Raw genomic sequence first — 21,862 nt, forward strand, 5'->3', positions numbered from 1 at the left:
GAAATTGAATTAAGGCATCCCACAATTAATTAGATTATTAATGTCAAAGACAAAAATTGTGTAGGCACTAAGAATAAGATAACAATCAACAAATTGTGTTTTTTTTTCTCCTCACCCTGAAATGTTCAAAACTCAAGATGAACGAAAAAAACAAAGATGTAACAAAACTGAACCAAATCTTCCAAGTATGTGATATTAACTCAAAACTTATATAAGAAAAATGATTCAGACTACTCCTCAAGTAAACATTTTAAGACTTTGCCGGCCAAACCAATTTACTTTTAGAGCAAACTCTGGCATGCCTCAACTTCAACCGCCTGCGAATCCAATACAGACTGTCCCGATGGACACTCGCGAACACTCTTTATCACTGCATTGAGTACGGTTTTTCTGAACCACTCATCTTCCATCTTCTTCAGAACATCTCTCACCAGCTCGAAATCCAAGACTTTAGCTGAGACCAACTCCCCTAAGAACTCTCCGAAGCTGTTTGGTGCTTTTGGCAGATCGATTCCAATGTCATCCAACATGGAACCGTAGAGCAAACAACCTGCCCCTAAGTCTTTAGATGTCAGCACATTCTTAGAGATCAGATGTTTCAAGAGTTTGGCAATTGGTTCAACCAATGGTGGGTTTTTCTCTAGACCGAGCGAGATTGTTTCCTTGACGAGCTCCGGGTGGTAAGATGGAGATTTTAGTTCCTCAACGCATTGCAATGCCTCATCCACTAAACGAATACTGAAATACTCTTCAAGAAGCGACTTGGTTTTTCTCTCGAGCTCTCCTGCGTTCAGGCTATTAGCCAGAGGAGCTGCCTGTGGCTGTGGCTGAGGTTGAGACCGTGGTTGCGGCTTCTCAACAGTTGGAATGGGTTTAGAGGCTTGAGGAGCTGAGCTAGAACCGTTACCTTGCAAAAGAGGGCTTGGCCTACCACCACCATTGAGGAGACCTCCGCTACCCTGAGGAAGAAGCCTTGAGTTGACTGAGAGTGACTTGTTGATAGCAGGAGGTGGCTGAAAACGCGGCTGCTGCACTGTTTGTCTATTGCCTCTGGGCATGGACCGGGTCCGTGCCATTTCCCAGCCGTCTTCATCCATAGGCATCACCCTAGTTCCCGGCATGCCGGGCATCATTCCTCCAGTACCAGGACGGCCAAGGATATTTCCCAAGCCCATACCGTCTGCTGCACCAGAAACCGCAGCGCGGTTGTTGTTGTTGTTTCTCATACTTGCCATTGCACCCGGACGCATCCCAAGATTTCTCTCTGCCTCAGAATGGATTTCATTGATTTTCTTCGCTTTCACCTGCCATTGAATAAGTACAACAACACGTAAGCACGGATAAAGAACTAAAGACTGTTATTAAAAGATTTGAGATGGAATGATAAAATCTTACCTCCTCACGCCTTGGTACCCATTTATTAGCTCGAAGATCAACAACGTTTTGGACCATAAATCTGAGACGCAGCTCTAGCTGAGGGTGCCTTGCTAGCTCCTTCAACCGACCAAAGTACGTGTCATTAATACCTCGAGATCGTGGGCTGTCATCAAGTTGCTTCCCAATGGTTATAAAAAATTGGCAGAGAGCTTCAACATCTCCCTCTGCTGGGCAAGCTTTAGTATCGTCTCCTAAAAGCTCCTGAACAATATGATGAACTATCTTCTCAGGCACCATCTTTTGCTTGAGAAGTTCACCAATCAGACGGATATTTCCAAGTGTCCGGAGCTTTGCCATTTTCTCCTTATCCATTCTTTCCATTTCTTGGTCTGGATTAGTCATCTGTCTGATCTCTTCCTTCAATTTGCCAGCACCTTCAAATGCCTCTTGGCAATTATTCAAAAGCACTCTTTTAAAGGTTATTTCTTTCCCACCGGGTTCCTCAGAGGGAAACGAAGGTAGCTGTCCGTTAATATCAAAACACAGAAGAGCATACATCTCGCAGAATGTGGGCTGCAGTATAGCATTCTCAAAAATTAGCTGTATCACTTCCTGCAATCAAAGGTAAGAGCAAATCAATACCATGAAAGAGAGAACTACAACAATAGAGATCAGGAATTGAAACAAACCTTTAGGATATCTGCGGAAGTGATGCCAGCGTCAATCAATTGACCTTTAAGAAGCTCGTACTTCTCCGGAGTAAGCTTGTTTAGAATACTGCATAAAATTGTAAAGAATCAGTCAGAATATACATCACATCAACCTTCAAACACAAAAGCTGAAAAGAATAGTATTAGTTGTTGACAATACCCTTTCACGCTCTTAACGACTCGATCTTTATCTGAAAGAGCTCCTCTTTTAGCTGACCACGGAACCTCCGCTTTAATCAGCACAGGGGTAGGACCAGACTGTTTCACAAGATGATCATGTTAGCAAGAAGAGAAAACTAGTAATGATATGCCAACACATAACAAGTGACGAAAACTTACCCCTTGCCATGTACTTTTGGCTTCACGAGGGTCGTCCCTTAACCATTCTTTACCAGAGGTTGGAATCTGAGAACGACTATGCCAGTCACGGTTATCAGTCTCGGTATGACGATGCTGAGTATGATTTGTTATCTAATAAGACCAAAACCAAGAATGAAAGTTTAAAAGACAGATTCCAAAACAGGAGGATTACACACACACACACAGACACACACTTACTTTACTCTCGGCTGCATGATTCCCCCAACTCTGCTCTTCGCCAAAAAGCTCAACTGCGATTTCCTTACAGCGTCTAAGAATTTCATCAGAGACTTGAACAGACTGCGATCAAGAAAACACAAAGGTGAATGATTTGGTTCACAAAGTCAAAAACAGAATCAGAGAATTAAGTTAAATACCTCTCTGTGCTGAAGTATCTCTTCTCGGGAAAACCTCACACGTTCACCAGAATTTTCTCTCTACAAAAACATAAAATGTCAAGAGCTTAGGATTCAATTACATAACATAAAGTATCAATCTTTGTCCATATTCAAATTCAACAACCCTAAAAATTCAAACTTTGTACAAAATTCGATTCAAAATCATGGAAACGAATCCAATCCTCGTTTAAACTCGAATTGCGAAACCAAATTGAAGAGAAACAGAGGATTTTTCAATGTATTTACCTTGACGGGAAAAGGGGTTTCTTCGGAGCCGCCATTGGTAAGATCAAAAGAGGAAGAGGAGCTAAAGCGAGGGACGAAAAGCCTGCTTTTGCCGCCGCCACCGCCGGGTCTCAAACTCAAAACCGATGGTTCACCTTGTTGTTGCATTACTCGATTCTCTTGTTTTTTCGCAATTAGAAGGATTCAATAAAAAAAAGTTTTGCAGATAGATAGAGGTATATAGTGTATATATATGTGTCTGTATTGACGGTGGAGAAGATAAAATCACTTCGATTCCCTTTTTTTTTTTGGCTGAAGCTGTGTTCTGTGGTTTGCCCTAATTTCCTTTTCTTCTTCTCACGTGTAAATGTTATTGTTAATTACGAAAATATTCTGTATATCAAAATAATTTTATTTATTGAAAAAGAATTGATGGAAAAATCTTACGAAATAAAGACTTAATATTGTTTTTAATGCATCATTATCAAAATACAAGTCTACTTTCACAGAATTAATTACCAAAGTATCCTCTGTCTATAATCTCCAACACAAAATAATTAATTTTTGGGAAAAATAATTGATGGAAAATCTTATGAAATGAAGACATAATTATTTTGTATTTATTGCATCACTATAAAAATAAAAATCTTTGTTGCATCATTAAAAGTGTTGTTGGCATGGCTCTTGCATGAGTTAAGTTAGTTAATTCAAAGATTACCTCTATCTATAAGTTATTTATTTTTGTTTCCTAAAATTATGAATTTTTAAGTAAATTTGACAAATATACATATGTATAATAATAAATATAGTTGGTTTATTAGATTATAATTTCTTAAAAAATAAAAAAATAACTTTATATGCATAGATTCCTTTGCAAATTATAACTTTATTTTACTCCCTTTAAAATTAGGAACATGATATTCCTCAAATTTCTCCCATGTTCAATGTGATTATGCTGGTTTTAGTTTAGATGTTAAAATAAAAATCCTAAAAACTAAAAAGTAATTGGGCCCTTTGTTTTAAAGCCCATAAGCCCATTAATAAAAACATTGACGTTTAGCTTCCAAACATTGGAAACGACGTAGTTTCATTCTCCGTTGCGTTTTATTCTTCTGGATAAGAGCTTCGTGATGGTTTGAAACCTCTGAGTGAAGAAGAAGCGCCATGGCTGGGATTACCAGCAGCACCGTTGGATTCAACGCCGTCTTCACCGGAATAACCAAAACAGTATCATCACATTCACTCTTCTCTGTTGATTCCAAACTCTGTAGTCTTCGTCTCTCCAAAACCGAACTGTCTTTCACTAATCTCACTCCTTCTCCTCGCCGTGCTTTCGCCGTCACTTGCCGCTTCGGCGGTGGTGGTGGAGGTTATCGATTCTCTGGAGACAATAGAAGAGGTAGGCCGAAAGAAGCTGAAATTGATGAAGCTCTTGATATCTCCTCAATTAGGTGAGGATTCTTAAGCCTAATCGTGAATTGAAAATTTCTTTCTGATTCGATTTGTTGATGATGATGTCTATGTTTGAGTAGGTCAGCTACTGTTAGGCTTATCGATGGGCAACAAAACATGGTAAATGTGACTCAAATTCTTCGAATTGTAGCTTTGATTCTGCATAATAGGACTCATAAATTTCCAGTTTGTTTTGCTCTCTATAGCTTGGTTTAGTGTCTAAAGACGAAGCCGTTCGAATGGCTGATGATGCTGAACTTGATCTGGTATGTGTTTCCATTGAAATGCTCTTACTTGTGGACATTAGCTATTTGATATATGCAATGGTTTTTGTATGATATGAGTCAGAACTCGAATCAGTGAAATTGAGCTAATAGATGGAAGATTGAACTAGAATCAAAGCAAATATTAGAAGATATGCTCTGATACCGTATTAGATTAACAGAATTTGGATAAGAGTTGTGAATGATTTATGTTATTCTCTTCTTCAAGAAGAAGAGAATGTACATTGTTATATATAAAATTCTCTTTACTAAGCAAATCAGAACTTCATAAATTAATTTAGCTACACCGAGTCTCTAGTGTAACTAAACCAACCAACTATAAATGATTGATTGTGTTGGTTTTCAGGTTATACTATCGCCTGATGCAGATCCTCCGGTTGTTAAAATGATGGACTACAGGTGAGTATCTAAATATGTATTGAAGATATATGCCAAGCTGTGCCGTAATTACCAGTAATGATGCTTTCTTTCTTTTGCGTTTATCAGTAAATACAGATACGAACAGCAAAAGAGGAAAAAAGATCAGCAAAAGAAAAGTATTGACTGTTTCTGCCCCTCTTAGTCTTAGAGTTGGAGATGATATGCTTATCAGCTTATGTATTTTTTTTTTGTGTTATATCATATTAGCAACTCGCATGGATTTAAAGGAGCTTAAAATGGGGTACGGCTTTCGTTTTTTTTGTTTGTCTGTGATGTTGCAAATGACTTCTTTAGAACTGAATCCTCTCAAAGGTTACTGCTTTTTTTTTGTCTGACAGTTATAATATTGATCAGCATGATTATTCCGTTCGTCTAAGGGCTGCCCAAAAGTTCTTGCAAGATGGTGACAAGGTTGTTCCCATATTCTTCACGAGCTGTTAGAGTTCTGTCCCGTCTGAATGTAATTTTTTGTTTACTACTTGTAATGTACACAGGTTAAGGTGATTGTGAGCATGAAAGGACGAGAAAACGAGTTCAGAAATATCGCTATTGAACTCCTCAGACGTTTCCAAACCGAAATAGGGGAGGTAATAAGTTCGTTCTCCACCCTTTCCTATATATAGAAAGTATGTATCAGATTTCAATGTGTACTGACTGTGAAATGAATGGATCACTGAAACTTGTCCCGGATCTGTAGCTTGCAACTGAAGAGAGCAAAAACTTCAGGGACAGAAATATGTTCATTATCTTGGTCCCAAACAAAGAAATGATTCGGAAACCACAAGAACCACCCACAAGAAAGAAGAAAAAAACAGCGGAAAACGAAGCTTCAGCTTCAGCTGCAGAAATAACAGCTGAGCCTGAGCCTGAGCCTGAGCCTGAGCCTGAACCTGAGCCTGAGCCTGAGCCTGAGCCTGAGCCAGAGCCTCTACAGATCGATTCTTGAGTTTAAAATCTTGTGGTAGGATTTTCAGAGCTAAAGTAAAGTTTTGTATATTTACTTTTCTACCATGTCTCAAGAGAGCCAAGAGCTGTATAACAAATAGAGTTAGTCCTATTTGAATGATGTTCTTCGTTTGTAGATCTTTTCTCTAATCTATTTTTTTGTTTAACTTCTCAGCTTTGTTGATTCTCAAAAGAATTGTATTATCTTTTAACAGAGTTACAACTTTTTCGCTTCCATGACAGAAACTAGATAAACACTGATCACTAAACTAATTGAGGTTTACATGTTGATAGCTAAATCGCATTTTCTTCATTGATTTTTTGTTTAAACCCTAAGTGATCTTCACATCCTTTTCCTATAAGTAGAAGAAGGCAGAAGAAAATGCGAGCCAAAAAGAGCAATTTACAAGTCATTTTGTAAGTGTGTTGTTGTTAAGGCCATTGAAACTTGCTTAATGGCAACAATGGAGAAGACTCTGCATCATCTCTTACTTCTTCTTCTTGCTTCTTTTGTATCAGATGAGTCTTGAGGCTACGCTCTTCTATCTGTATTTTCACGACGAAAAACTCGGTTTAACGTGTTGAACTATATTAGTCATTAGATTCTTGGATTTGTATTTTTGATTTGTTACCTCCATGACTGCAGTTGATGCCAAGAGATTTTCACATTTGTCAAGCAAAAAATTCTCTGTTTTAGCTATAACAGCGAGATCCGAAACAAGTTTGTTCATCTCCTCCATCTGCGAATGTAAAGACCAGATGGATGATCCCATACTCTGCATTACATCAAGAGCTGAGGACATAGCTAACTTCAGAGATCCTAGGTCTGCCTGTGATCACAAGAGCTTTTACAAAATCAGAACTCGGTTCTTGCTCTTCGACTTGTTTTCTAGTTTTCTCGGAAAACGTAAACCGTACCTTTGTTCCTCCGGCTAGTGGAAGCCGGAGTGTATTTGCTTCTAAGTCTCCAATGGCTCCAGCTAAAGAACTAATGTGTTCTCTCTCAACCATTGCCCAATCCTCAAGGCAAACCATCTGCGCAAATAAATACATTTAGATCATGAGGATGATACTTCGATGAACACAAATACACAAATGCGTGCGAGTGAAGACATACCTGATCATTTAAGATGGATCTTAACTTGATTTCTAGCTTCAACTGTTGGAGACAAATTCTTTGAGTTGTCACTAGATCCCTTAGGTCTGATATTGCATGCCAAACATTGTATAGAGTTTCCTGTAACCTCAAGATTGTTAAAAACAGAGGAAGATACACTTAATACAATGTCACATTTTTTCTGTTTTGAGTATATTACCTTAGCAATCAAGCTTTGAACATAGCTCACTCCCTCAGCTCGAGCATTTGCAAACCGCCACTGCGAATATCGATTATAGAGCAAGCGTAGTTGATGAACATCTTCTATGTAAGTCGCTTTTTTTCCTTTCTTGACATCCGCAATGAAGCTGAGAACCGAGGTGTTGGTACTACTGGATTGCGCGGTTTGTCTTATCCGGGAAGGACTTACACCTCTTGATGGCGGTGTAGACGATCTCACCAAAGAGCGGTTTCCCACAGGACTCAATCCTCTCATAGGACTCACTCCTCTTGAAGGACTCATGCCTCGAGAATTAGAAGATGATGATGATGAAAATGAGGATCTGCTAGGAGAAGCAGTACGTGATCCAGGAGCAGACATTGGATGCAACCTAGGTAATGAACTTGTAGAAAAATGCTTGAGAGACTCAGTGCTACTACTATCTTCTGAAGTTGTTGATGACGAAACTTCTAGTCTACCATTATCATAACATGAAAACAACCTTGTTATGTCACTAGAAGACTTCTTATGTCTAGAGCTTTTATTGGACAAAGGCAATGACACTCTCCTGACCGCTTTATCCCCAAGATCAAAGCTTCTGTTCCCCCTAATTCGACCAGACCATCGATGCTGTGGTGGTATTAACATACTATGAGAACCATCCATAGGTTTTGAATTCTCTGATTGACCAGGAGACACATTCTTTCCCTTCAATGGACTTCTTTTCCTCTCGGGCGTTTGTTTCCTTGTTACAGAGGTTGTCTCACTCTGCTGCTTATGCGCTATATTCGAAGAAGACGGTCTCAATGTCCGATCAGTCGAAGAAGTAACAAGCGGTTTCTCCTTCTTACTAACAGGAACTGACACTGAATCAGACTGAAAAGAAACACTGAGGCTTCTCATAGTAGAAGGCCATAAGCTTTCAGGTAAACGACCAGTAGATAGTCTCCTAGAAGAAACCGGTAAATCTACCAATACATCACTAACCGGCGTAGTTGGTGTCGAAGGACCACGGTTCCTCTCCGCTGAAACCGCTCTTTTCAAGAACGATTCAGGTGATGAAGAAGGCGCAGTCCTGGTGACAATAGGTGAAGGACATCTCCTAGTTTTAGTAGGAGTCGGTGATCTATATCTTGAACTAACCTCCATTGTTCTAGCACGGCGCGTGACAGAACCTACATTGTTCTTCTCAGATGGAGCAAGAGGCGGTCTTGGACTTGTAGCGTCACTTACTGATTGCTGCTGTTTCCCCATTGATGCTTTCTTGGAACCAACTTGCATTGATTTGATTCAGCAACTAATGTTTCTCATTGTAGACTCTTTTTATTCTGCCAAAAGTAAAATACCTTCCAGATGAGCAAGATGGAGCAAAAGCAGAGAATATTTTTAGACAACCCAAATGATAAAAGAGAGCTAAAGATTAAATCTTTACAACAGAAACACAGATCAAGAATCACTTAAAGAGAAAAAAAAAAGGTAAGATCTTATTTGATCAAGAAGCCAAAACAGATCAAGACATGTAGATTGAAAAAGACAATCCTTGGTCCATGGGACAAGCTGACTAGTTTCATAAAGTAAGTTAGGTCCCAAAAGAAAAAGTGACAACAAGAACAAGCTGAGACCTAGCAGAGTAAAAGCTAGAGATAAGAAAGCTGTGCCTAAGGACTATAAAAAATAAACTCTCAAAGGTCTACAAGTAGTAGAGTTTAATTGCTTACACTTTCACAGTTTCAGAGATATTCTTAATTTCAATCAAAGACTTTAAAAACTTCTGAGCAAAAAACAATCTTTTTCAGTGTCATTGTCACGGGTGTGCCATGGTCGGATGGGCTGGAGAAAATTTAATGGAGATTTCACAGACCCACCTTTCTTCTTCCTCTCTTCCTATCAAAAAATCAAAAACCTCAAAGTAAACAAAAAGAAGTTTCCTTTATTAGCATCTCAAGAATTTTTAATAATGCATTTTAGAAACAGTTTTTGATTATAATAATGCTAAGAGTTTGATTAAAGAATTAGCAAAAATGGAGATTTTGCAGATTCATCTGTTTCCTATATGGGAAGAGACAAAGATGACCACGTGTTTAGAAGAATCAGTGTCTCTACTCTCTGATAAAAATGGTGAAAAATTTGGCGGTAATATAGTAACAAACTAACAATAATGCAAATGAATTAGCAAAAAAATCTGGTGATTAATTTATATTTTTATGTTTTGACCATTTGAGAAAGAAAGAAAAAGTATGATTTTCTTGGGAAAATGAAGCTCGTGAAACAATGAAATTTGGGATTCAAAAAACAAAAAAAAAGTGTCTGAAAGTGAACACGACTTGTGTCTGTGAAGAAGCAGACAAGTTTTATCGATTAAAACTATTTTTGGAATTTATTATGTTAATTAAATTCTGCAAAATCTTAAACTTGTTCTTGGCTTCTTCATTAAAATCTCCAGAAATGGAAACAAGATTTTTTAGTGTATTTGTCTTGTCTCAGATCAAAATCCAGCAAATTAATTAGGGTTTATAATTATTATCAAAATAGTGTTAAAAGAAAGTACCACTAAAAAAAGTAGATTAAGTAGGAAACTGGAGAATCTCACCTGGACTGATGAAGAACGCTTGATCCCCAAGTAACAAACCCTAAAATTTGTGCTATATCTTCGACAACTTTTGTTTTTGAAGCTCGTAAGACGCTCACCACAAGAGACCAGAGGAATTTTGACCCAAAAAAAGAGAACAGAGGAATTTTTGTTTTGATTGTTATTTTGTTACATTGTATTTAGATCTCTTTGACAAGACTTTGCTATTTTCAAATTTTCAACTTATGTTTTATTAGTATTTTTTGGGTAACCGTAAACAGAAAAATGTTATTCGTTATATATATTAAATCATTGACCCTACAAAACATCGTATGATGATAGTGATTGTCATTTTGACAATGTTTATGTTAATATTTAACTGATTGCTTTTTGAAGTGTTGATTTATACAACCATTAATTGAAAAAAAAAACCAAAAAAAAAAGATTAATACTCTATAAAATGGAGAGAAATTAATTCATCTCCTTTACGGTTTAACTAATTTTATTGTCTCTTACTTCTATTTTGGTTAAGTTCTCTTACTTTTGTTTCCATTATTTTAACACTACCAGTCACCAAATCAGACTCACAGTTATATAATGTTTTAAGAAGATATACAGAAGTATATGAATAGAGATCATAACTTTATTATTAATTCATTCATTAATATATGTTGATATGTGCTAAACATAACAAATTAATCTATCTAACTCGACCAAAGGAAAGAGAAAAGACTAATTACACGAGCTTACCTAACTGCACTCACAAATTTGTATGAGTGATAAATTGATAATGACGCTATATAATGTAACCAAGTAATGTATAGATTTAGCTAAAAAACAAAGTAATGTATTTAGCCAAAAAATAAAAGAAAGAGAGTAATGTAATATAATGATTGTTGTAAAAAAGAATGTAAGATAATAATTACTAATATTATTGAAACCAACACAAATTTAAAATGCCGAAAGTGAAAGATAACTTAGATTACTCTAGATTGTTTTTGGCGTTTGGTGTTGTTAAGTATATAAGCAAAGAAAGACCAAATGATGAGCATTCATGTGCTTAACCAAATGATTATATTGTGACCACCATTTTTATTGCATATGCCGTGATTCTCCTATGTTTCCATCCCTTTTCTCTTAAGTTATTGGATCTAGTTTGTGCAATTTCATAATAACTTTCAAAATTAGATTATACAAATATTTAATCTTCATTTATATTAAAGTGAGAAGAAATTCAGTAACACACACAAATAGTAGATAGATGATTCCCAATTTTACTTTTGTTTATGATTCAGACATGAATCTTCAATACGATCAATTCAATGCCAATTCATTAAAAATTATCTGATGGATAATCATATATAATTTTCTAGCAAAACTAGACAATAAAATACAATTGCAAAACATGGTGTGTTTTCTTGCGTGTGATGAAACGTGTAGTATACGCTATCATGTAAAATACTGTGTAAGGAAATTTTCATTTGGCCTTAGATCACTAATCTAGACTAATTCATTTCCATGGTACTCTTCACTGATCATCTAATCATCAAAAACTTCCGTTCGCAATCAAATGATCAAGGAGCATTAAATCCCAGCTTAAATAACCACTTAGCACCGTGATCATCAATTTCTACTAACTAGGAATGCTAAACACTCACTAAGTTTTTTTTGGTAATTTCATTGAACACAATCCAAGCATGAAACTTCCTATGATCCACACTAGCTTAATCAAAGACTTATCTAGCACTAAGAACACCTAGGAAGTAAGGATCTATTGAAATTAATTCCTAAGCATCTTGAATCAATCAACAACCACCCTTCTCTACTAAACTCAAAGGCTCAAAGGAGATTACTCACTAATCATAATGAAAACACAAAGATCCATATTGTTTATTAGCATAATCATTGTAGATTAGAGATTAGTAAATAAAAAACTAAAAGAAAACAAGTTTGGATTTTATAAACATACTTAATTAGAGTTCATACAAAACCTAAAAATGGAAAAGAGAGGTTCAAAACAAGCATAAAATCACTTCTTCTTCATCTTTCTAACTTGTGATTGTTGTGACAGTACTCTCAGTGCTCTCAGTCTTTGTGAGAAGCATAGTGAAAGTCTATCTTACGTTCACAAAGACATTTAAAAAAAAAAAAAAAAAACTTTTTATGATGATAATTTGATCTGAAGTAATGGTTTGAAATTTGGAACAGAAGTCTTTAAAGGAATTTTAAACACTTAGCAATGTCAAATCTTCATACATGAAAAAGAAAAAGATGATAACAATGCAGAGTCTGGGAATGTTTCACCAACACAAGAAACAAAACACCAAATTCAAGAGGGGAGAAACCACATAGCATCCTTGAGTTTTAAGTTGGACAGACTAGGGAAGCGTTTGAAGGTCCTTGTTGCAATGTTGTACACACATATGTCGACTAGGCATGGAATGGAACCGTCCTTGTGACCGAAACGGTCATTACGAGTGAAATAGATGCAATTAGGCTCAATACCAAGGGTATGGTCAGCAGGCACGGTGATACCGAAATCGAAAAACAGGGCCTCGTCACCTATAGATTCCACCTCAACAAGACTGGTTCCACATATATTTCCTTTTAGCTCTTTTTCCGGATCCCTCTTGTAGACGTGGAAGATCCTAGACCTTTCACCGAGTGACTCGAAAGCCGTGGTAAAGACCAACAAAACATCTCCTGATGTTGTAACAGCAATGCTATCGCTAAAAGAGATGACCTTTTTGATTTCCGATATTCCTAAATCACGCCCAAAGGCTGAAACCGATATTGGAAACCTAGGGGTTTCGGACACATTCTTGAAACCATCTTGTCCGGACAAATCAATGTGTCGAATGAAGCTACGGTTCACCAGAATGTAAAGATTGTAACCCTTGAGCACCACATCTTGTAGGCCTCGGAACTCCCTCCGAACATCGACACGTATTGGAATATCACGGTAATGTAAATCTCCTTTCTTGCAAAACCCTAAAAATTGGCCTTGCTCAAATTGCCAGACAACAACAAAGTCACCATTCTTGTCGTCTACCCACAAAAGACCTCTTAGATATTCGGTAGTGTGAACACATCAACGACCTTTCAGACTGCCTCCAATTAACGTAACCTTGAAGTCATTAGATCCTTCTCGCTCAACCATATAAAGGCCACCCTGGGTTGACTCTAGAGGTGGAAGACTGATCCTCTCATCGCTAAACACATCTATGATATAGAGATCCCATCTAGAATCTACCACTAGGAACCACTTACCCGAGCTTGCTAGGAATCGATACCCTGAAAAGTCACTCTTCGTCTCGTAAAACTTATCTTCGTCTGGCTTGTACAGACGAAAACCACCCTCTTCTGGAGACAACAACAGCAACGGAGATCCGAGTTTTGGATCCAGACGTGGGGTCTTAGCACGCTCATTATATTTAGGACTCCCGCTTCGTTTTGAATTACCAACTTCAGCTACGGATGCTGGTCGATCATCTAGTCCATCCATTATCAGAACGGAGATGATCTTGTCTGCTGCTGATATTAAGGGGGGGCGTCAAATTACACGTACACTAATTACTAAACGTTGATACCAAAAAAAAAAAAACGTACGCAAATTTTGTCATCTCTAATTAATGAACAGTGTTTTCGTTTTATAATAAATTGTTTTAAATCAGTATATATAAAAGTTTGCAAATTATATCTATCTATAAATTATTTTTATTTTATAGTTTACTGTTGTTATTAAGTAACGTCATTCCAAACCCGTTCCGCCAAACCCGTCCCGTAAAAAAAAACCGCAGTACACCGCTAATTTAAATATATAATGAAAATAAATGTTTTACGGGCTTGCAATTGTATTTTAGTTTGTCAAACAATATTTTGTTTTAAATAGTTGTCGAAATCTAGTTCAAATTTTGGAGAAATAAGTTTAGTGAATTGATAAGAAATGTATTTAGGTGTGTTTTGCTTATTTTAAGGGATTGCAATTGTATTTTGGTCTGTCAAATATTTTTTGTTTTAAATAGTTACCGAAATCTAGTTCAAATTTTGGAGAAATTTGCATGATATATGAGATTGAAATATATTTGGAATGTTTTTTATTTGTTAATTAATTTATTGCAAAAAAAAAATCAATAATTAAAAGCCAATAGCAGCCATTGTAAATAAGTTCCAACTCCAGGATTTATTTCACAAAATGGAAGCAAAAATGTATATATAGATTTTGAACGGGTCAGCTTCATCGTTGCTGATTTTTTTATGGGCCGATCACTATTTTAGTGGACCGTCTTTGCATTGGGCTGATTATCTCTTAATGGGCTGTCTTCGTCTTGAAACGAGTCAAAAGGAAGGGTGTTAATTCCATCTCCAACATTTCATTCATCTATCTTACACACACACAAAAAAAAAACTGTGATTTGTTCAATTTTTTATATTTTAATAGGATAAAGATCTATTTAGGAGTTTGGAGGTTAGTTCCTATTGCATACTTCATCTTCGGTAAAACTAAACCGCCTAGAGGTATCGATCTCTGGCTTGAAGAGAGAGTTCTCGAGGAACATTAATAGTGTGTAGAATGGTTTATGTAAACTGAGAATCAATTGTGACTACCCTTGGTTAAACCGGAACCTTCTTCTATAAAAAGAGGTTTTCATTGTAACAAACACTTAAAAGAATAACAGAATAAACACAATCTTAAATCATCGTTTGTATCATAAACGTCATTAATCTCAACTAGGTCGTCTCTATAAATTTGCATCTATCTGTCCTATCGTATTTCATATCTCAAATTAGTTTTTTCTTGGATTTATAATTATTTTCAATATTTAACTATAAATCTATATTATTGGATTATTATTATTATTATTAGATTTTGTTTGTTATTGTTCAAGAACATGATGATCTGAGCACGAGTTTAGATATAGAAGCTCTTAGAAAAAAATAAGCTGAGCTGAGCTAACTTATGAAATATCCGAACTCATTATGAGCTGACTAATATATTGAAGCTAACTCACAGAAAAAGCTATCAAGAAATTTTAATATGAAAAAACTAAAAAAATAAATGAAAGTAATATTTTTTTCTGAACACAAAAATGAAAGTATTTACTATATATATACTCTTGACCAAAAAGAGAAATGATATTTTTACTCACGACATTACGTCGATTAGAGAAAGTGTGGCGTAAATCACGTGAGATCAAAATAGGAAACTCAGCAAGAAACCTATTATTCACTTATATTGATATGACCTGCAGTGAGGTTACTTATTTGATTTAAAAAAAAAACTGATTTATTTGGTGTGCATAATGTTTTTTGTTGTTCACTGCGGGCCGGTCGATGTTTTTTAACTAAGAAAATTAAATTTTAAGTTCTTGCTAAAACAATTTTGAATTTTATATTTTATTTATTTTGTTACAGTATTTAATATTATATAAATGTATTTTGAGTGGTAATTTTAGGATTTTACATGCGCTATACCATTCCAAATTAATATCGACCCAAACTTATCTCACAGTATAACCCCATTATGTGAAATTAAATATCACTTTATTATTTTTCATTCCAATTATACTTTTATTTAAAACACATATTCATGAGTCACCCATAGTATGTTTGCTTATATTGTGACCATAATATTCCTTTCGTTGTGATCCATGTTGCCAAAACAGACATCAATTAATGAAATTGTGTGTATTTCGTCCATGTTTACTCAAAAAAGGTCAATATCTTTAATGTGATCAGCAATGTGACTTACGAATTCCCCGAATTCCACCAAAACACCTGATTGCATCACTTTTTTAATGTTTCTGAAGCTTACAAATATCATGGGCAAAACTCCAGCAAAGCCATAAATGGTTGGAGAAGAAAATCTAGTTACATCTAAGGGATGGTCCGATAGGTACACAAATGCCTCTATCATAGAACTTATTTCATCTCTTTCACTACTTTTAAATAAACATCTAAGAACACCTTCTACGTCGAAAACCTACAATGTGGCTTAAATTATTGTACGTAGGCAATATATCTTCTGAATTTGCATTCTCCGACCAATCTATCATCTGCTGGAAATGAATAACAAGCTCCACTGAAATCTCATTGAAATTAGAAAATACTCTATCCACTTTCATCATTGAGCTGCCGCAACCTTGACTAAAAGCAAAGAAATCGTTTTCCAAATCTCGAGCTTACCATATATTCGATACATTCATGAGATAAAGCTTCATTGAAGCCAACATCCTTCAAGCCTAATCAATAAAGGCCACACAAGTTGTAGTTTTGTCCTCCATTGATAAAACAAATTTTATGATAATAGGAATAAGGTACAAAAATATATTTTTTGATGCAATACATGTTGCCAAAACGTATATCAACCAACGAAATCTTATGTACTTTGTCCATTAATCAGTATGATTCACAACTTCCTTAAATTCCACCAAAATTTCGGACTTTGGCCTATTCAAACCCATTAATGACTGTTTAAAAGCTTTGGCCTAAAGATTAATGTTAAGATGTTGTCATCTTTGGTTTCCATTGATTTAATCATTTCTTTCTTTATTATGCACACTTGGCCAAGTGTTATCATTTTGAGCAAAACCAACTATACCGGTTTTCTCCTAACCGGAATAAACCGAAGTAAACCGGATATCACATCATCCGTTCACTCTCTTTAGCTCTTAAGGCGAAAAAAGCTTATCTTCTTCATCATCTCTTTCCTCAATCGGAGTGAGCGCAAAAAATCAAAAATTCGCCGAGAGCACAAACCCTAATGGCTTCTCTCTCAATGGCTTCCGTTAACGTTAGCTTCTGTCATCCTTTACGCTCTTCTTCTCCAAAGGTCTCACTTCGCAGTTCCGTTCATTTCGCGACGAGTCTTTCCTCAAGTCACTCCATTTCTGGGCTTCGCGCTGTTTTGCCTCTGAAGATTTCTACAGTTGCTTCCCCCAATTCTCAAAAGCTTCATTCTTTTACCGTTTTCGCTCATAAGGGCTACAAGATGAAGACCCACAAGGTACTTTTCCCCTATCTCTCTCACTTTCTCTGCATTTCTGGTTTTTGGTTAAGTTGAGCTGAAATTGAAGTGAAGTACTATGATTTGGAGAGTATAGTGGCGGAAATTGGAATATCAATGCTTTGAAAGTTTGGATTTTTCTTCGGTTCACTGGCTATTCTTGTGTCTATTGGTGTCATAGTGATAGACTTAAGAGTATATCTGGTGAAGTTTGAGATTACTGACACTGAGAACTTCATATTAGCTTTAGAAGTTTTGAATTGTTTCAGTAAAGGTGTTTCCTTTTCTTGATTGGTGTTAAGTCTTTGTTGAATGGAATTATGAGAATGTGTAATGTATTTTGTTGATAGGCCTCAGCGAAGCGGTTCAGAGTGACGGGTAGAGGGAAGATTGTGAGGAGGAGATCTGGAAAGCAGCATTTGTTAGCTAAGAAGAACAACAAGAGGAAATTACGTCTATCGAAAATGGTTCGTTTTCTTTAATCTTGTTTGGTTCTGCATATCGTGATGGGTATATAGTTTTGTGTGTGTGAAATGCATTCGTATTTTCTGAGCTTTAGTGATTAGCTGTGAGTGGGTTTTGCTGAATGTTTCAGCATGTGGTATGAATCGTTAGGAAAAGAACATGCTCTTAGCAAACAAAAACTCATGTTATCAACCCAGTTATGACTTGTTTGCTAATGTCTTGGTAGTAAATATACGGTTTCGTTTGTCGAAAGACATATTTTTGAACTTCAAACCGTGTCTTTCATTGTGCATTTGCCTCTGTGCACCTCTCGCTGAATCTCTTAAATGGGGGATTAACGCTATTGGCAGAATTATACCCTTGATATGGAAACCATGCGATTGATATCTGCAGTGGCTTTCATTAGAAATGTGGCTAAGGGAGAAATCTATTATCATCAACTAGTATAAAAGAAAAACAAAACTAAATCTTGTGGCATCAATCTAATGATCACAAGTTCAAGTTATTACTTGTTTTGGCTTTGTTAATTAGCAACTTCGCTGCTCTGTTCTCTCTTACACGTTTAGCTTTGTGTTCTGTCTTCTGTATTGCAGACGGAAGTGAACCGGAGCGACTATGACAACGTGATCGGAGCTCTGCCCTACTTGAAAGTCAATCGAAAGGCGACTTAAGCAGAGCAGGCTTGATCCTTTTCTTACCTGCAATTCTCATTTTGTAATCTAAAGTTGTGGTAATATCCTTTTGTATTGTGATATAATTTGGTCAATGAGTTGATTTTTGTTTCATATTTGTGTCTTCTTTTTCTTGTCTCGCATGACAACTATTCTAGGTGTAACATATACCTCATCAACGAGTTTGGTCATTGATCAATGATTTGGGTTAAGAAATCAGAGACAGATATATCTTAAAAGACTTCAAAGTATTATAATCACACCAATCTCACTTATGACACTTTTCAAGTCTCACAACCCAATCCATTATTTTTTTGTTGTCAAAAGCATTAAGATAAAATGCGGCTGTGATAGTGACTCACTAGCTAATGCATTGACAATGGGAGTTCATTAGATAAAGAAAAAATACAGTACAGTGTAATGTTTACTATATTAAATGTTCGGTTCTCCGGCCAAATAGATGTAAATCTTTGAGTAATTAAAAAAAAAAAATGTTCACTAACTCTGGATTTAGTTATATGGGTTGTCAAACTTGTCATTGCAACAACATTCTTATAAATTATAGACTATAAAATATAAATCATGATCAATATTTTATTTTACTTACCTATATTAAATTAAAATATCCAAATTTAAAAAATTCTAAACATAAAATTGGAAAATTTAAATCAAAGTGACACCTAGTTGTAAAATTTTAATAGATTTATTTTTTAATGTCAAAAATGCAAACACAAAAAATATTATAATCATCTTTTTTTTTTACATATATTAAAGTAATAAATTATGATTGGATTCATATGTCAATAATATATATGATTGATTAAAATCTTCTAAACCTTTTCTATTTTGCACTGTAAAAAAACATTTTCTATTATAAACAAAAAGAAATTATTGAACACTTTAGATGATGTGTTAACACATTAGTAAACTAAATATCCTAAGACACTTGATATTTCATCATAAAATGTAAGAAAATTGCTAATTCTTGGGGGTGTTTAGCAATTAGCAATCTTTTATAAATGTTAAGACACTTGACAGTAAACTTAAATATCCTAAAGACACTTGATATTTTATAATTTATGATGAAATATCACATTTTAATTTGATACAAATATTGGAACCATTTTAATTTTATAATATGTGACGACAAAAACAGACCAAAGCCAAAGAAAGGAGAAAGAGAAATTAGATAAGAAGCTAGCGTCCGAATAATATGACACGTGTCAAATTATCCATCAATAGCCGTCATTAAAAAAGCAAAACGTGGGACCTAAACAGCCTATCTCAACCAAGTATTGAAATAAGGAATGACAAAAATAGCCTCCTACGTAAAGACACCATAAAGGCCAATTCGGGTACTTTCTAGAAACTCAACATTTGTTTCTATTAAAAAAACAAATCTCTCAAGCGCGTGGCTATTCAATCGCGTCCTTTTCGCGTTCTTTTAGATCTTCAAATCAAAATTCGTTACTCTCTTAGATTCTCAGGGTTTTGTGTTTTTTGGATGGTGGAGATGATGAGATCAGAGAATCATCTAAGACAAGCTTCGAAGCATCGGAACAACAATTTTCCGGTGAAGTTAGAGATCATTGAAGATTCTCTTGAAGAAGAACACGCTCCTCTCAACAAACGATCCAAGGTTTTTTGTTGAGAAAACTTTTGTTTAGTACTTTCATCTTTTATAAAGTTTGGATTTTTATTGTCTGGGTTTGAAATGAATTTAGCTATGGAGCAATGGAACAAGTGTCTCTAAGTTTAGTCTACTTGAAGAGCCAAGTCCTTTGGGGTTGAGTTTAAAAAAGAGCCCATCTTTTCAAGAACTGATTGAGATGAAACTTTCTCAAAGTGGTGATGACTCAAATTCGGTTAAGAAAGAAAGTTTTGGTTTTGGTGGTGTAGGAACCGTTGAGAAGCTTAAAGCTTCTAACTTTCCTGCTACTATTCTCAGGATTGGTCAATGGGAGGTGAGTCTTTCAAAGTTTGTTTTTTATTGGTGTGTTTTGGAATCTGATTTTGAATTTTGTTTGTAGTATAAGTCAAGGTATGAAGGTGATTTGGTGGCGAAATGTTACTTTGCAAAACATAAACTTGTGTGGGAAGTGTTGGAACAAGGTCTTAAGAGCAAGATTGAGATTCAGTGGTCTGATATTATGGCTTTGAAGGCTAATTTGCCAGAGGATGAACCTGGAACCCTGACTATTGTGGTACGAAATGAATTCTTGTGATCGTTTCGTTTGTTTGCTCGACCATCTATGTTTTAATTTGTTATCTTTGTTCTGTTTTTCAGCTGGCTAGGCGGCCATTGTTTTTCAGAGAAACTAATCCGCAGCCTAGAAAACATACTTTGTGGCAGGCGACATCGGATTTTACTGATGGTCAAGCTAGCATGAACAGGTAAGAACATTTCTTATGTCCTTAGTCTTAACTCGTGAGTATAGGCTGATAATGGTTTCTGTATCTTTGTGATATGGTAGGCAACATTTTCTGCAGTGTCCCCCAGGGATTATGAACAAACATTTTGAGAAGCTTGTTCAATGTGATCATCGCTTGTTCTGTCTAAGCCGGCAGCCAGAGATAAACTTGGCCGCACCGTTCTTTGATTCACGACTATCTATATTTGAGGATCCCTCAGTGTCTGGATCTCATAATATTGCATCTCCTGTTGGGGCTCAGTCATCATCAGAACATGTGTCTCTATCTCATGACGCACTATCGCCTAGCTCAGGTATTTTGTTTGTTTCCACTATCTTATCGTTCACATTCGTTTCTCTTTACTTGTGGTCATACGTTCTTGTTTATATATAGTGATGGATGCTCGTGCAATCGAAGGAGTTGGTGGTTCCATTGATTCGAGGAATACAAACGGTTGGAGTCAGATAAAAATGCCTGGACTACACCAATCTATCTCGATGAACGATTTCCTTACGTTTTTGTCAGATCAAGCTTGTGAAAACAACCAAGAGTTTGAGGAAATGAAACAGTTACTGCTAAGTGACAACACTCAAACCGATCCATCTGATGAGAAGTCTGTCATGTCAAAGGTGAATTCTTTCTGCAACCTCTTGCAATCTGCTGCAAACTCACAGCTCAATATCGAAACTGCTGATACCGAAAGAGTTGTTGGGGTCGATAACAATAGACACATGCCCGAAGGAGGCAAAAGAGTTGTTGACCCTGCTTCAAGCAGCAAGCCACTACAAGGGATGTCAAGGAAAGACTCATTCAGTGATTTGCTGGTGCACCTTCCTCGAATCACATCACTCCCAAAGTTCTTGTTCAACATTTCAGAAGAAGACTAGTAGATAGTGAACCGAAAAGTTCTTGTTCTAGGAATCTTGAACAAGTAGCTGTAAATCAAATTATCTCTCTCGTTCTTAAGGATTTGGAGGAACTTTTGTGTTTGATGATGAATCCTTGTAAAGAAATGCTTTTGTGATGGCGTTTTCTAAAAGCCATTTCTTTTTTTGAAACATTAACAAAACTTTATTATTGCTTTCATCCTAAACTCGTGTTCTTTGTTATCGTATAGAGAAAGAGAGGCAGAACAAGTAACTTTTCTTCACAAGAAACATTTTTTCCTTCGAAGACGTTTCAGTTTTAAACATGGTTTGTTTTGGTTTTAATGCACCTCTTCACTTCCCCCAAGCGTTACTTTCATCTACCT

At 36.0% G+C, this 21,862-nt stretch overlaps 6 protein-coding genes across 8 annotated transcripts; 3 read left to right on the forward strand and 3 right to left on the reverse strand.

Moving 5' to 3' along the window:
• Window positions 1-6: 6 nt before the first annotated feature.
• On the reverse strand, window positions 7-3,480 carry eIFiso4G2 (MIF4G domain-containing protein / MA3 domain-containing protein). The gene is made up of 8 exons (NM_127967.4): window positions 3,092-3,480; window positions 2,825-2,884; window positions 2,646-2,747; window positions 2,427-2,558; window positions 2,248-2,345; window positions 2,067-2,154; window positions 1,396-1,989; window positions 7-1,304 (listed from the first exon to the last, which is right to left on the reverse strand). The coding sequence occupies exons 1-8, from the start codon at window positions 3,236-3,238 to the stop codon at window positions 282-284; spliced, it is 2,244 nt and encodes a 747-aa protein (NP_179983.1). The 5' UTR covers window positions 3,239-3,480; the 3' UTR covers window positions 7-281.
• A 651-nt stretch (window positions 3,481-4,131) lies between these two features.
• AT2G24060 (Translation initiation factor 3 protein) lies at window positions 4,132-6,638 on the forward strand. The gene is made up of 9 exons (NM_127968.3): window positions 4,132-4,521; window positions 4,603-4,642; window positions 4,729-4,788; window positions 5,153-5,205; window positions 5,293-5,342; window positions 5,434-5,467; window positions 5,565-5,637; window positions 5,721-5,813; window positions 5,924-6,638. Exons 1-9 carry the CDS (start codon window positions 4,235-4,237, stop codon window positions 6,170-6,172), a joined length of 939 nt encoding a protein of 312 aa, NP_179984.1. The 5' UTR covers window positions 4,132-4,234; the 3' UTR covers window positions 6,173-6,638.
• On the reverse strand, window positions 6,082-10,276 carry QWRF4 (QWRF motif protein (DUF566)). 3 transcript variants are annotated; one of them, NM_001335916.1, is made up of 7 exons: window positions 10,078-10,276; window positions 9,206-9,371; window positions 7,488-8,815; window positions 7,289-7,408; window positions 7,090-7,206; window positions 6,804-7,001; window positions 6,124-6,717 (listed from the first exon to the last, which is right to left on the reverse strand). In NM_001335916.1, exons 3-7 carry the CDS (start codon window positions 8,766-8,768, stop codon window positions 6,604-6,606), a joined length of 1,830 nt encoding a protein of 609 aa, NP_001324560.1. In that variant the 5' UTR covers window positions 8,769-8,815; window positions 9,206-9,371; window positions 10,078-10,276; the 3' UTR covers window positions 6,124-6,603. The 3 variants fall into 3 exon arrangements, with proteins under 3 accessions (NP_001031406.1, NP_001324560.1, NP_179985.2); NM_001036329.3 differs by lacking the exon at window positions 9,206-9,371 and having other exon boundaries at window positions 6,082-6,717; window positions 10,078-10,258; NM_127969.3 differs by lacking the exons at window positions 9,206-9,371; window positions 10,078-10,276 and having other exon boundaries at window positions 7,488-9,164.
• Window positions 10,277-12,385: 2,109 nt separating this feature from the next.
• On the reverse strand, window positions 12,386-13,561 carry AT2G24080 (F-box protein (DUF295); the record flags this gene model as incomplete). The annotated part of the gene is made up of 2 exons (NM_127970.1): window positions 12,386-13,104; window positions 13,156-13,561. The coding sequence occupies 2 exons, from the start codon at window positions 13,559-13,561 to the stop codon at window positions 12,386-12,388; spliced, it is 1,125 nt and encodes a 374-aa protein (NP_179986.1).
• Window positions 13,562-16,656: 3,095 nt separating this feature from the next.
• On the forward strand, window positions 16,657-18,456 carry PRPL35 (Ribosomal protein L35). The gene is made up of 3 exons (NM_179716.3): window positions 16,657-17,062; window positions 17,413-17,529; window positions 18,121-18,456. The coding sequence occupies exons 1-3, from the start codon at window positions 16,820-16,822 to the stop codon at window positions 18,196-18,198; spliced, it is 438 nt and encodes a 145-aa protein (NP_850047.1). The 5' UTR covers window positions 16,657-16,819; the 3' UTR covers window positions 18,199-18,456.
• Window positions 18,457-19,526: 1,070 nt separating this feature from the next.
• ASG1 (ATP-dependent DNA helicase) lies at window positions 19,527-21,776 on the forward strand. Its single transcript, NM_127972.5, has 6 exons — window positions 19,527-19,837; window positions 19,923-20,162; window positions 20,229-20,402; window positions 20,486-20,592; window positions 20,673-20,923; window positions 21,004-21,776. Exons 1-6 carry the CDS (start codon window positions 19,703-19,705, stop codon window positions 21,495-21,497), a joined length of 1,401 nt encoding a protein of 466 aa, NP_565562.2. The 5' UTR covers window positions 19,527-19,702; the 3' UTR covers window positions 21,498-21,776.
• Window positions 21,777-21,862: the final 86 nt, after the last annotated feature.

Source organism: Arabidopsis thaliana, chromosome 2 (assembly GCF_000001735.4).
Source record: "Arabidopsis thaliana chromosome 2, partial sequence".
NCBI lineage: Eukaryota > Viridiplantae > Streptophyta > Magnoliopsida > Brassicales > Brassicaceae > Arabidopsis > Arabidopsis thaliana.